The sequence below is a fragment of the Daucus carota genome, chromosome 6, assembly GCF_001625215.2.
Source record: "Daucus carota subsp. sativus chromosome 6, DH1 v3.0, whole genome shotgun sequence".
Lineage (NCBI taxonomy): Eukaryota > Viridiplantae > Streptophyta > Magnoliopsida > Apiales > Apiaceae > Daucus > Daucus carota.
This window is the reverse complement of record NC_030386.2, coordinates 34,339,667-34,353,914: the sequence shown is the minus strand read 5'-3', so window position 1 is coordinate 34,353,914 and position 14,248 is coordinate 34,339,667. Positions and strand designations below refer to the sequence as shown.

The following is a 14,248-nucleotide window of genomic DNA, read 5'->3' as shown; positions in this document are numbered from 1 at the left end:
GTTTGCATTGTAAATCATGAAAATTGTACATGCTAATAAATGTTAACATTGAAACTTGTATAAAATTGTATTGGACAAAGAAATAGGACAAATAATATGGGAAATTTTTTCTTTGCAAAGTGGACAATTAAAATGGGAAGGAGGGAGTAACAAGTTTTTCGGCATATTTTAAGTATATATTCTCGGGATGAGCCAGAGTCGAACCCATGACCTGGGACGACAGAGGATAAACCCTTAACCACTGGGCTATCCGATCGTGCTCGTGAAGGTCATGTTATGTTAGTGAGCAGAGTTTAGAACTAACAAGTTTTTCGGCATATTTTAAGTATATTTGCGTCAAGTAATAAGCAACTGATGCGATAACAAACTATATAACTGACCATTAATACAAAAACTCCAAAACATTTTTTCTTTTATTCATTCTTCCGTTTAAGGTTGTAAATTTCTGAGTAGTTAATTCCTGATAAATATGATGAAAGTAAATGTAAGTAGCAATTCACAGTATTTATATATCTAATCAAAAATTTATTTGCATGGATGTAGATATCTAGTAAAAATGAATTTACAAATGTTAAATAATTTAATAATTTGGATCACTTGTTCTAAATAAAAACAATTTCTATCGTTAATATTATATAAGACTTAAGTTTGCATAAAAAATATCCTAGTACAATATTTTGACAAAATCTTTACGTACAATCTGATATGATAAACATCTATTCAATATATATACAAGACACTAATAGAAAAATATTCTATTGTGAACTTTACAAACTCCAAAACCAATCTTAATCGAATCTCCTCACAAACGGAGAATGAATAACCTTAGCAGAATAATATCTCAATCAAAAATATGCATTAAATCTGACAAATATTACACACAATAACTCAATAAAATATAGTTCATTATTTCTTACCAAAAATAAAGAAATATGCGAATTCTGTTATATCTAGGTGGGGAATATTCAGTGGAAAAAAAAGAAAAAGAAGTCGGCAATGAATTTCCAAAAAGAAAAAAATAAACAGAAAATAACCAAATTCGAGAAAAAAGATAAAGACGGCAAAAACCAAAGAGCAACGACAAGAACTCTACGCAAACAGCATTCAAAGTACATCACACAAACCTCGTCGGTTTCAGCTCCTAAACACAATAACACAGAGTAGAAACGTGCGTGTGTGTTTCATCTTAACATTTATGCATGCGTAAACACATCAACAATGGCGGGTCTTCACTCATCTCTCAGACCCACCTCTTCTTCATCGACGCCATCTTCAAGACTCCTCTTATTGCTCACTCTCTTGCCTCTCAGTCTCGCTGCTCTTGCTTTCGTTCTCCAATGGCGGGGCGGATACGATGACCCGGTGGCCCGGTGGCCTGGATTAATGGATGATCATCATCATGACCGTGATATGTTTCCGGGTATGGATAAATCCGCTCCGATTAGGACCACGTCGATTAATTGTGCGGATGTTTTGTCGCAGAAAAGGACTCCTACGTTTCCTTACTTGAGAGGCTGGAATTTTGAATACGGGTCGGATCTTCAGCCCAAGGTGAGGTCCTATTCTTTTTAAATTTTTAGTTTTGGGTTCTTGATTTGATCGTCAGGGTTTCTTTATTTTGTTTGATTTGTTGGTTACATGCATATGTGTATTGTTGTGACAGTGTGGCTATTTGTCTCTATGCATATCACTGTGTTTGTACGTGTGTGCATAACACAGATCACTCTCACACTTGCACTAGTAGTTATTAGTATATATGATGACAATCACAACAGGTCAGTGCCATGTGTCCTTGTACACACTTGGCATTGCCATGTCAACCATGTGGGCCACAACAGGTTATTCATGGCCACCAATGTGGCATGTAAAAGTGTTTTTAGTCGGTCCACGTCAACTACAACAGATTTTTGTAAAAAATAGACCGGCCTAAAAATGTCTGGTCGTCAAAACTAGATATCAGACAGATTTTGCCTTTACAGGCTAACATTGTGGACTGTTATGGCCATATTCCTTATATATAGTGGATTATGATTTCGTAAATGATGTTTTTTTGCAATGCAGTACAATGGATATGTCATGTGTATATTTGTTCCGGCGATACACAGCTGAATTTTATTAGTGTTTTTTATTATTCTTTTTTTGCTTGCAGTGAGGCCACACTTGTATTATAATGGTATATGGGCCTTTTGTGATTACAATTCCATTTGCCATTTAGTGAATCTTATTATCTTATATAAGGTCAAGTGGTCAACTTAACTCTTTGGCCATCACTTACTTTACAAGTTTACCCCGTGGCAGATATGTATTACTACGAGCACTTCTGCTGGCTTAGAGCAGATATTGCCATGGATGTTCTATCACAAAGTTATTGGGGTTTCTTCCTTTATTCTGTTTGTTGAAGGGAAAGCTGCAAGCTCCAATGTATCAAAAGTCTTACAAAGCATTCCGGTGGGTTCAAATTTTTGGCCTCTCTACATTTGTGTGCCTTGTTACACCTTAACATTTCATATGTGGGCCTTATGGAAATCTCTACTTTTTTTCTTTTTTCGTCTTTTGTACAGGGAGTACAAGTAATTTTTAGAACAAAAGAACTGGAGGACAGACAAGCTAAAAGGTTCCTTCCCTTAACACGCCGATATATGAATGTTGTCTGTTGGCAGTAGTCTGCGAAATTTCTAATTGTGACAATCTTTGTCATCTTTAATTATCTTTGTGATGCTGATTATAGTAAATTCCTTACCTCCGAATCTCGTAACTGGATACATGACCATAATACAGAGTCCTCCAAAACATGAACACATGACATATATGGGTTTATTCAAAATGAGATGCCTCTGTTTAATGTATTTATATAATTGTTTTTATTCAGCTGCATCTCCTTCCGCTGGTTCTGATTTTAATGTCACTTAGTGTTTATGAAAAAATATATTGAAGACACTGATATGTAGTTACAACAGAAAACAGTTATTGAAGGGCAATTGCAGGCTACTGCAACTTCTGTCAGTAATATATCAGTATATATCATAGGAAGATTTGGCAGTATAAATGGCACCAACCAGTTTTCAGTGTTACAACCTTGTTATATATTGTCCCGCCCTTTGTTTATGATTTTAATATCATATATGGAAGCAAGTTTTCAATGTTTGATATGTTAAGATTTCTACATTAATGTGTCCATCTTGTTTTTTATTTTAACTGTTTTTTGTAATGTTTACAACAATTGGTTATTTTTTTAGCCGAATCTGGAACGAAACTTGGTTATCGAATTTCTTCTACAAACCATGCAACTATGAGCTATTTGTCAAGCAATCCCTCAATATGGAAATGGCTATAGTTCTGGCAAGGGTATGTGATTAAAAGTTTTTCAATGTGTAACATTTCTTTTTAATTTTAATTATCTATATATACAATTTGACCTTGTTTTTCATTTTTTCAGGAAGGTGGTATGGACTGGATCATTCATCTTGACACTGATGAGCTAGTGCATCCAGCAGGCACTCGTGAGTATTCCTTGAGAGAGCTTTTCGCGAATGTGCCACAAAAGGCTGACATGGTCGTTTTTCCTAATTATGTGAGTGAAATGATTCCACGGGCTTATAAATATATTTTGTCACTTCATTTAATTCTATAGTCTGGAAATGATCGTGAATTAATAATTTTTGTCATTCAGGAGAGTAGCGTTGAGAGAGATGATATAAAGGATCCATTTAGTGAGGTAAGGTTGCAGTTGCTATCATCATCATCATCATCCATAGCAATAGAAATTTGAAGTTGCTGAAAATGAATTGCACACGTTTTAGGTTCGATTTTCAACTTTTTGGCCAACTCTGTTTTTCAATCACATGGCTATACTCTTAAGTCAGTTTTTTAAGTTTGGTTGGAAGTAAAAGATATAACTCTATCATAAACATGTTTCCTCAAGTTCTGTCCTCTGCAATATATATTCCTTCAACATACTTAATCATGTTTTTTTTTACAATCATATAAAAAAAATTGTAATAATAGCTCCTTTTAGCTTAAACATGTCCAAGCATGATCTATCAGAAATCACATCAGGTCAACAACATATAACATATCTACCGATCTAGTCATAGTGATTTTGGTACCTGTTAAACCTTTCTTATATAGGCCAGAATCAATATATCCCTGGCTCATTTCTGATCCCATGATGTAATTCAGAAAAGAATGCTCCTAGCTGGTTGTTAACTAGTAGCAAGCACTTCTATATGAGGATTATAGAATCATTGCCAAAACTGTTTTGAGATCTGAAGTTCATACCTCTCCCATTCTAAAAAGTTTAACTTGCATGAAGTTTAATTAATGGATCTATCTTATAATTAGGTCTCCATGTTCAAGAAGAACTTTGAACATCTTCCAAAAGAGACGTACTATGGCAATTATAAAGAAGCAACTCGTGGTAATCCAAATTACTTCATGACATATGGAAATGGAAAAGCAGCTGCTCGTATTATAGATAATCTTCGTCCAAATGGCGCACACAGATGGCACAATTACAAGAAAACACCAATGTAAGATTAAATACTAAGCAACAGCAGTGTAATGTTTATTTTTTCAATCTTGACATGTTATCAGTACAAGTATGTAGTCTCAGGATAAAATTTGGAATATATTTCACAGCATATGTCATCTCTACATTCCCAGTTGATTCAAGTGGCTACATCATCTATCCAAGACTTGGGAAACAAACATACAACAACCTCACTTTTTAAATAGATAAAATTTATCGCTATCTTTCTTACACAGAATGCATACTACAATAAAGGAAGTACTTGTATGTTCTTATACAAGTGTGCGATGCATCTATTATATAGTATCATAGAAATCACATATGTGTTGCATCATACAATCTCAGTTATGGTAATTTAATCTACTGACTATAGAGTTTAGTAAACTGATAATTCTAGGTTTGCTCAAATAAATGCTCAACTTCTTACTGCTTCTGTTATGAACATATATTTTCTGAAAGAAGATTATATATTACTTTATATTCATGATCTAAAACATAATCTGTACCATTGTGTGGTCAAATTTTAGGGAGATAAAATTAGAAGAGTCTGCTGTTCTACATTACACCTACCCCAAGTTTTCGGATTTGACTTCAAGACGTGATCGTTGTGGCTGTAAGCCTACAAAAGAGGATGTTAAGAGATGCTTCATGTTAGATTTCGACAGAGCTGTAAGTCCTATGCATTTCATTTTAAATACTATCTATAAGTTTACATTATCATGGATCATGATGTCAATTCATTTCAGTCTTTTGTCCAACGTGACTAACCATTTATGCTTTTGTTGTAGAACATTAAAAAATATAGCTTTGTAGATGTTGGCTGGTTTTTGGTTGAGCTTCATAAGTATTGCAATTCAGTTCACACAACTCTGTCTGACCAAAGTTCTGTCCTGCAGGCATTTATAATCGCTTCTACAGCAACTGAAGAGGAAATGTTTCAATGGTAATCGTCAATTTGAATAATATAGAGATACAAATATCAGACAAGTTGTTTTTAAATATATCTCTTTTGAGCAGTAGGAGACCTCTTGCAGACTTGCAGTACACTTAATGATGAGAATGCGTTGTGATAGATTTTACTAATTTACGGAGTCATTAATAGATGCTTCTGACTAATGTGATATCGCGAGCTGAAGTAAAGCAATTGCATTTATGTCTTTTATTTAAAATTACTGTATATCTGTGAGTATTCCTTGCCAAGTAGTATCTTAAACATATTATAGAATGAAACTCCACATCGGTAAAACAATTTTATTGTATATCCGGGGTCTTCTGACACAGGAATCGTCCTCCTGCAAGGAATCGACTTGTTTTTTTGAAAATTATTGTGCAGACACATTCTCGATCTACGAGGGCAGAATCATTATCTCTTGAATAGCAATTTGTTGGAGTCAATATTTCTTGCTTTTTTTAATCTGTCACTGATATATCAATTTCAATTTCATACGAACTTTTTTAATGGTGATCTTTTACTTGCTACAGGTACCGAGAACATGTTGTATGGACTGACGAAGCTTTGAAGCTGAGACTTATAATGAAGGGAATTTTAACTCGCATATATGCTCCAATGGTGCGTCTTCTACATTAGACAATTCAACTTTTCCATTTTTTGTTGGCAATATACCTGTTGCATGTTACTGCAAATCTGTTTATACTTACTAATATTACCCACAGGTCATTATTCAAGGACTAAGGGAATCTGGAATCTTCACTTCTGTAATTGAATCTGCCCAGGAAAACCCATTGAAAGACACATTTTTATCATCGGTTGAGAGCCTTAATGCCTCTAGAGTTGATAAATTTAAGATGGTCTCTTCAAGAAAAATGGGGAAGCATATAGAAACTCAAGCAAATACCAGGAATATCTTGGCTATCTCGGACACTGATTTACCAGCAATTCCGCCATTATCTCCTCCTAGCATGGAAGATATGCACCTTGATACATAGACACCTATATACTGTCGCATACTGAACATAGTATATCCAAATGAAGTTTACAGCACTTTACGCAAGATTTTGAGAAGAGAGAAAATAGAGGGGGGGGTTTGGGGGGGGGGGGGGGGGGGTCTGGCTAATTTGGTATTGTGGTTTACCTTCAAACATTTATCCAGAATCATCAACAGAGTCTATTGGCTGCATGTTAATGGACAATCATGTACTCAGGAATAGCATTTCTAACATTTTTATATACAACAAACCAGTGAAAACATAGTGCAGCAGTTAGATATTTCTGTATTCATATAGCATTTCTTGCAGATTACTTTAAAATAACTTTTAAATTCTCAATTCCAGTTCTATAATTCTCAACTTCGGTCTTTTTATACCGATTGCCAGTGTCAATTCTTTTCTGCAATTAAATTTAGATGTGCAAGTGATACAATTATATCGTTTACTAACTGTTCTATTTTGCATGTATGTTTCAGATTGTGTATCATGCCAAGTTTTGTTGCATTATTTTTAAACTTTGTAACTTTATGTTTACATCTGTTGGAGAAGGAATCTGGTTATTGAGATTCATGGTCGAATTCAAGATTCATGACGTTGGTTTATTAATAAAAAGTTGTCAGGATGATTGTGTTTTGATTTATACAAAGATGTGGTGATTATATTTTGGTTTATCTTTGAAAAGTTGCCGGAATGTGATAATCATAGACTTTTGAGTTGTTAAATCTTTTCAAAGATGTGGTGATTATGTGTTGGTTTATCCTTAAAAAGTTGCCAGAATGTGATAATCATAGACTTTTGAGTTGTTAAATCAAAGATGTGGTGATTATGTGTTGGTTTATCCTTAAAAAGTTGCCGGAATGTGATAATCATGTGTTGTAGGAACTTTGAGTTGTCGGAGTGTGATAGATATTGTATGTGATATACGTGTTTGGTTGAGTGCTTGAATCAGTATATGCAATTTTGTTTAAAAAAAAGAAGCTAAGTTCTAAATTTATATTAAAAACGTAATATTAATAAAATTATGATTAATACTCCTTTCATCCCTTTTTAGCTGTCCACTATTGAATTTCAATAATGATCATTTTTTGACCCAAGATTACAGACAACCCTTTCATTATTTTAAAAAGTTTAAAATTACATTTTTAAAAAAAATTATATGTAATTTATAATATTTTTTTAATGTTCATTTATTTATATAATATATAATATAATATATATAAAATTTAGTCAAATTTTGATTAATTTGATTGGCGAAAAGTAAGATCGGACCACGTGCTTAAACAGAGACAAAAAATCAACCGGGGGTCCAAACAGGCACTAAAATCCGCCTAACCGGGGGTCCAAACAGGCACTAAAATCATATCAACCGGGGGTCCGACGGAGTAGTAGTAATTTGTAAACCTCCACGCTTCCTTGCCGAAAATTGCAGGTGTCATTAACAATCTCCCTCTCTCTTTCGACTCACTCATTTGACTTCCCCCAATTCACAAACCCTAATTTCACCATGACTGCTCGAAAACGAACTCCATCTTCATCTCCCTCAATCCCAACTCCCGAACAACCAGTCCCTGAAACGACGTCGTCTCCACCCTCTTCCACTCCGATCATCCGTCCGTACAAACTAGGTCAAGTCCTCAAAGTATCTCTCATCTTCATCATCCCTTACTTGTACCTCATATTCTACCATTACAGCGACAACATCGAGGTGGATCTGAAGAGATCTATTCTCATCAATGCGTTGCTTAGCTTCGCTGGCTTCTTGTTTACGCTGAGTATGATCCCCGTGGCTTCTCGTTACGTGCTGAGGCGTAATATGTTTGGTTATGATATTAATAAGAAAGGCACTCCTCAAGGCTCGATTAAAGTGTGAGTCTTCGCTTTGACTTGTGTTCTGTGTGTGTTATGAATTGTTATGGTTTATCTAGATGTTTTAGTTTTAGGATATTGATGGATTGATCGGGTTTGTGGTTGTTGTTTATTAGGCCATTTTGTAATTTGGCGGATCAAGTTAAATTGTTAAGTTATGCCTCGTTTTAGTTTGTGGTTTTAGAATGAGATAGAAATGGGAATGTGTGATTAGGTTTGTGAAATAGATGAGTAGGATTGAGTGCTTGTCCCTAAATTGGTGAGATTGGGTTCTAGTTATAATGTTATATTAATGGAATGGAGAAACATTTGAAATTTATGAATTTAAACCATTTCTAATACTCTTTCAATTTAATTTCTTTCAATTAAATGGAGCTTGGGGGTATTGATTTGTCACTTTCCGTAACTACTAACTGATGATTGATGTTACAACACATTAATTTTATAATTTAAATCAAAATTATAGAAGGTTGAGATCAAATTAAGCATAGTTTCTACATGATAATATCCCGATACCAATCAAACATGTCCAACACTACAAGAAAGGTCGACAAAACCGACTGAATAAAATTGTTCTTTATGATACAAACGGTCAGTTACAAGTCTAAAACTGACCGTACGCTGACAGGTTGGTTATGAAGTTTACCATTGCAGCTATCGAGGAACCATTATGTTGTACATTTTTTTGTTTTTGTGTAAACATGTTAATTAAATTGTAATCATATTACTTTCTAGGATTCATCTTGTTAAAATTTGCATCTCCAGTATTAATACTCTGAAATTAAGAATTGCTACTTTTCTGGTGGCAAGAGTTGAAGACGTTTAGATAGTTTTTTAATTTGTTTTGATCTTATCTTGTTTGCAGGCCTGAGTCTCTAGGGATTGTTGTTGGGATAGTTTTCTTAGTTATTGCTATCTTGTTTCAGTACTTTAACTTCACCTCGGATTCAGTTGTAAGTGTTTCCTGTTTCAGGCTGAATGTTGTTGCATAGTTTTTCAGTTTCCCTCTCTCGTGTAGATATGCAAGCATTGCAGAGCCTGTGTGAATCACAGACCCATGAATTAATAAATCTTAATCTTTTTATTTAAGAAATTATTGATAAGTGGATCTATATAATTTTCATATATCTAAGTGATTATTGACAAGCAGTACATCTCAGATGCAATTATATATTCTCTTAAATCTTATTTACTAAAACCCATGTCTTAGCTATCTTTATCAAGATAAATTTTGATCTTATCCAGTTCAAATCTGATACTACAGTATGGAATATAGTATAGCTAATGGAAATATTTATATACATAGAGACGTAAGTTGCAGATGGTTGGCCTTGTCTTTATTCCCGAGTTGAAGAAAAAAATCGTGATTATATTTATGATATATATTAGTTCCTTACATGATGGCCTTGTCTTTGCAGTGAAGACCTTCTTTCTGTTTTAACAGTATTAGCTGTTGCTTGTTTTATTTATGCAGTGGCTAGTTGAATACAATGCAGCTTTAGCATCCATCTGTTTCATGATTCTGCTTGGTTTTGTGGATGATGTCCTTGATATTCCTTGGAGAGTGTGAGTAACCGAGTCATGTTACAGAACTTATTTGTTTTTCTTTTATAGGCACCATATAGTTTTGGTTTTCATACTAACCAAAATATGGTACCAACTGAAAAGCCAGGAAATTGGTGTTGCCATCCGTTGCTGCTCTTCCATTGTTGATGGCCTATGCTGGACATACAACTATAATTATACCAAAGCCAATTGTTTCATATGTTGGATTTGAGATCTTAGATCTAGGTGAGTTGCAGTACTGTCCTCAGGTAAAATACTACAATAGGCTAGTGACAGCTGGGTACTCTATAATCCATATGAACATACTAAATCTTGCATTTATACATTATATTTGGTGAATGTTTTTTTTTTCATTTGGGCAATACTTAATGCCGTTTTATTCCGTGTGGGTTACTAGCACCAATATAGCCTTCAACAACTTTACTAGAATTTCCATGGTATTCGTTTGGTGATATCTTCTTAACAAGTCTGAATTCATCTATGACTTTTGGACAGGATGGTTTTATAAGTTATATATGGGACTCCTGGCTGTGTTTTGCACCAACTCCATCAATATCCATGCTGGTATAAATGGTCTGGAAGTTGGGCAGACAGTCGTTATTGCATCTGCTGTAAGCATCAATTCTTGTAAGGGTTTTAAAATCCGAATAAAATTTTTGTTAATGCCACACCACATATTGTGGTCTTGACACATATATTTGTATGATGCAACAGATTTTGGTGCATAATATCATGCAAATCGGAGCATCGGCTGACCCTGAGTATAAACAAGCTCATGCATTCTCCATCTACCTTGTTCAACCATTGCTTGCTACTTCTCTGGCTTTGCTTTCTTACAACTGGTAATGACACTGTCTTTCTTATACCAGGTGCAGTAATTCCTCATATTTAATTCTATGTCTGTTTCTCTTCATGTCTCAGGTATCCTTCTTCAGTTTTTGTTGGTGATACCTACACATACTTTGCTGGAATGACAATGGCTGTGGTTGGAATTTTGGGCCATTATAGGTGTGTTTTATCAAATTTTATGATTGGGATACCGGGATATAGTATGGACTTTATATTATCAGCTTGTCTATAGAAGATGTAAACTAGTGTAGTGCAATTTTATAGAGGAAAGACCTGTCCGTTAGGGATCTCGCCTTTGTGTGTGTATGTATTAGCAATGGTTAAAGCTTCTTTTGCACACAATTTGACTGTAACAAACATAATAAAGCCTCCATTACTACCTCGTAATAATGTGTCTATATAAGATTGTGTTTGGGAACATGTATCTCATTTCAAATTTTGGATTTCAAATTACAAGATTTGGGGTGTGATTTCAAATCCTCAGCTTTATACTACTAGTATTTGAATGTCTTGGATTTCAAATGAAATTCAAATCCAGTTTTTTTTGTGTATCCAAACATGCTATATGATCAAATCTGGAATTTTAAATGAAATTCAAGTTCCCAAACAGGCCATAAATGCATTTGATATTGCCTTTTCATATGAAGATATTTTGCTAATACTGTACATCTGTTACAGTGAAACATTGCTTATATTCTTCCTTCCTCAAGTCATTAATTTCCTCCTATCCCTCCCTCAGGTTTGTTCTGCTTTTCTCACTTTGTACTTCCACACACACAATATTTTTTTTCCCAGCTCTTAGATTTTCGACTTGCTAAACCTTTCTGTCAGCTCGCTGGATATATTCCTTGCCCACGGCATCGGCTACCAAGGTAATCTTTCAGTTTGATGCTTACACTAAAAGGGATAGAGAAACCTGCAGCTCACCTAGTTTGTTTCTTGTCTTGTAGATTCGACCCTCAGACAGGACTACTTACTGGGACAAATGATGGGACTCTTGTGAACTTATCCTTGAGACTGTTTGGCAGGAGGTCAGAGAAGTCACTTTGCATCCTGCTACTACTTCTCCAGGTAGCTAATTACAATATTTCATATATGTTTATATTTTTTATTGAGAGTTCAACTTCCGGCTTAAAGTTTGGCATGTTGTATATGTACGGATAAATACTGTTTTGACCCGACTGTTAACTTATACACTATCAAGTATGTTTAACGTGTTTGTTATGAAGTACTCATATTGTAGGAGGTTCATCACTTATCAAATTTCCTGCATATGCACAAAATGATGTAATAGGGCTATATATTCATTTTCTCCACAGGTTATAGGCTGCTGCTTCTGCTTCATGTTGAGATGGATCCTCACTGGTTGGTACAAATAAAGTAGCAGCAACAATACAATGTAATTTACAGAATGCTAGAGATTTTTTTCCTACTCAACATGCTGAATTACGAGATCAGATCTGTAATCAACCATCCTTCACTATTTCAAGAGTATTATTAACGGAGCATAAACAGGAATTCCTTCTCAACAGGTATCATACTTCAGGGAATTTTGGGTGTTCTAATTCCTAGTGTAATCTTAATGCAACATGTTTTCCCTCTTCATAGATTGGGTCATTATAGTTACTCCATATTCCTAGTATCAGCTTGTTATTTTGTTCCAAACAGAATTCCATATTCTTGTGGTGGTGATTGAGTTCTCTGACATCAAACTACAAATATTTGACTGGGCAAAGATTAGCTAATCGATGTTTTTTACATATGCAGTTGCGATGGTTATTTGAATACTCCCTCCGTTCTTTTTTATTAGTGGCTTTGACTTTTTGCATGTATTTTGAGGCGCAATAAAAACGTACTTCTACATGTTATTTTTTAAATTTTCTTTTGTTGAATAAAAATATAGATGTCAAACTTTTATTCAGGAAAAAAAAATTTGAAAAATAATACGTAGAAGTATATTTTTTGCACACCTCTCAGATTACATGCAAAAAGTCAAAGCTACTATTATTTAGGAACGGAAGGAGTAGCAATTATTATACTAAATTATTTAGTGGACTAATCACATGGAAAATTCAGGAAATATTTTGGCCTAAAACTTTGTATCCATGTGCTTTACAGCAGATTAACAGTATAGATATTGAAACTATTTCTTCTCTATCTGCATCCGTGACTGTGCCCGTGGTTTTGGATTTTGAATACTAAATAAACAAGATGTGGCTCTCTACGTGCCGTACATTAATAAATTAATATAGGTAGCTCATGTATAACTGCAAATAGAAAACTTACTTGACAAAGAAAAAGAGATAAAAATGTTCAGCCATATGTTGTAGCTGAAGGAATCCTTCTGTTGAAAGAAAACAAAAACGGTTACTATCAGGCAAACACGTAATGGTTAATGCTTTGCAAAAATTAGGTAATTAAACGGTCTTAGATTAAGTCGACTCGAAACAAAACACAAGAAAGTGGCTCTGTACGAAACTTTTCGGGAGAATTGAATAAAATGACTAAAATATAAGAAATAATTGAAGCAAAATGAAAATTTTCAAAAAAAATGAACGAGTACAAACTTATTATGATGGAATTTGAAAGAAATTAGTAACAGAAAAATGAAAATTTTCTTTCTTGAATTAGAAATGTGACTTCTAATTACACGCAGCTGCTATCAGAAATCCTAAGAATTAAAGACATGGCTAACGATGATCAGGCATTTGGACAAGTATTTGGGAATACATTGAACCAGAAATTAGGACAAGTAATAATCCGTCACCCATGTTTGGTCTCTGTTTATTCAATCCTATGGCACCCGAGCAACTATTGCCCAGCCTAATAAAGATTGATATAACATCTTATATCTTGTTCTGCGTGAAGAGAAAAAGATCGAGAGAGAGGGGCAATTAAGAAGATGGGTTTGTCACATGATGCTGCTCCGACTTTCAAATCCTATGGGGTTCTTCATGACTCAACTGGTATGCCTTTCTATTACAATTATTTACAATATTCTTTCTTTTTCTCATGATTTTGAGTGGAATTGCGAAAAGTGTTGATTTTAATCTTGTTTGTTTGTGTGTATTTGTTTGTTTGTTTAATCCCTGTGTTTTGTTTGTTTTTTGGTGTTTTTGGCGATTTTTCGTGTTACATGTGATACGCTTCGTTGTTCGCTTCGCATACAACGAGGCAACTTGATCGATAGCATAGCGGTGGTGGCCGATGGTGGCGGTGACGGCGGTTTCAGGACGGGATCTAGGGATGGGCACGGGGGCACTTCGGGGGCGAGGAGTGCAATCCCCGACCCCGATCCCCGAATTCAATACCCCTACCCGACCCCGCCCCGAACCCCGAACGGGGATTATTTTCCTCCCCGATCCCCGCCCCGAACGGGGAACGGGGTTCCCCGCGGGGTTTCGGGGAATTTTATTTTTTAATAAAAACATAATAATTTTATAATATATAATATACTTTTTAATTCAAAAACAAACTACAAACTCCTAATAT

General features: G+C 34.8%; 2 protein-coding genes across 2 annotated transcripts; both read left to right on the top strand.

The window, feature by feature from the left end:
• Positions 1-988: 988 nt before the first annotated feature.
• LOC135147023 (glycosyltransferase-like At2g41451) lies at positions 989-6,566 on the top strand. The gene is made up of 11 exons (XM_064079221.1): positions 989-1,551; positions 2,299-2,448; positions 2,562-2,614; positions 3,237-3,345; positions 3,437-3,571; positions 3,671-3,715; positions 4,342-4,529; positions 5,056-5,197; positions 5,425-5,471; positions 6,011-6,098; positions 6,203-6,566. The coding sequence occupies exons 1-11, from the start codon at positions 1,219-1,221 to the stop codon at positions 6,473-6,475; spliced, it is 1,563 nt and encodes a 520-aa protein (XP_063935291.1). The 5' UTR covers positions 989-1,218; the 3' UTR covers positions 6,476-6,566.
• Positions 6,567-7,821: 1,255 nt separating this feature from the next.
• LOC135147312 (uncharacterized) lies at positions 7,822-12,516 on the top strand. The gene is made up of 11 exons (XM_064080313.1): positions 7,822-8,341; positions 9,207-9,294; positions 9,816-9,907; positions 10,014-10,132; positions 10,403-10,518; positions 10,622-10,749; positions 10,829-10,915; positions 11,435-11,495; positions 11,588-11,628; positions 11,707-11,827; positions 12,076-12,516. The coding sequence occupies exons 1-11, from the start codon at positions 7,980-7,982 to the stop codon at positions 12,133-12,135; spliced, it is 1,275 nt and encodes a 424-aa protein (XP_063936383.1). The 5' UTR covers positions 7,822-7,979; the 3' UTR covers positions 12,136-12,516.
• The last annotated feature ends 1,732 nt before the right edge of the window (positions 12,517-14,248 follow it).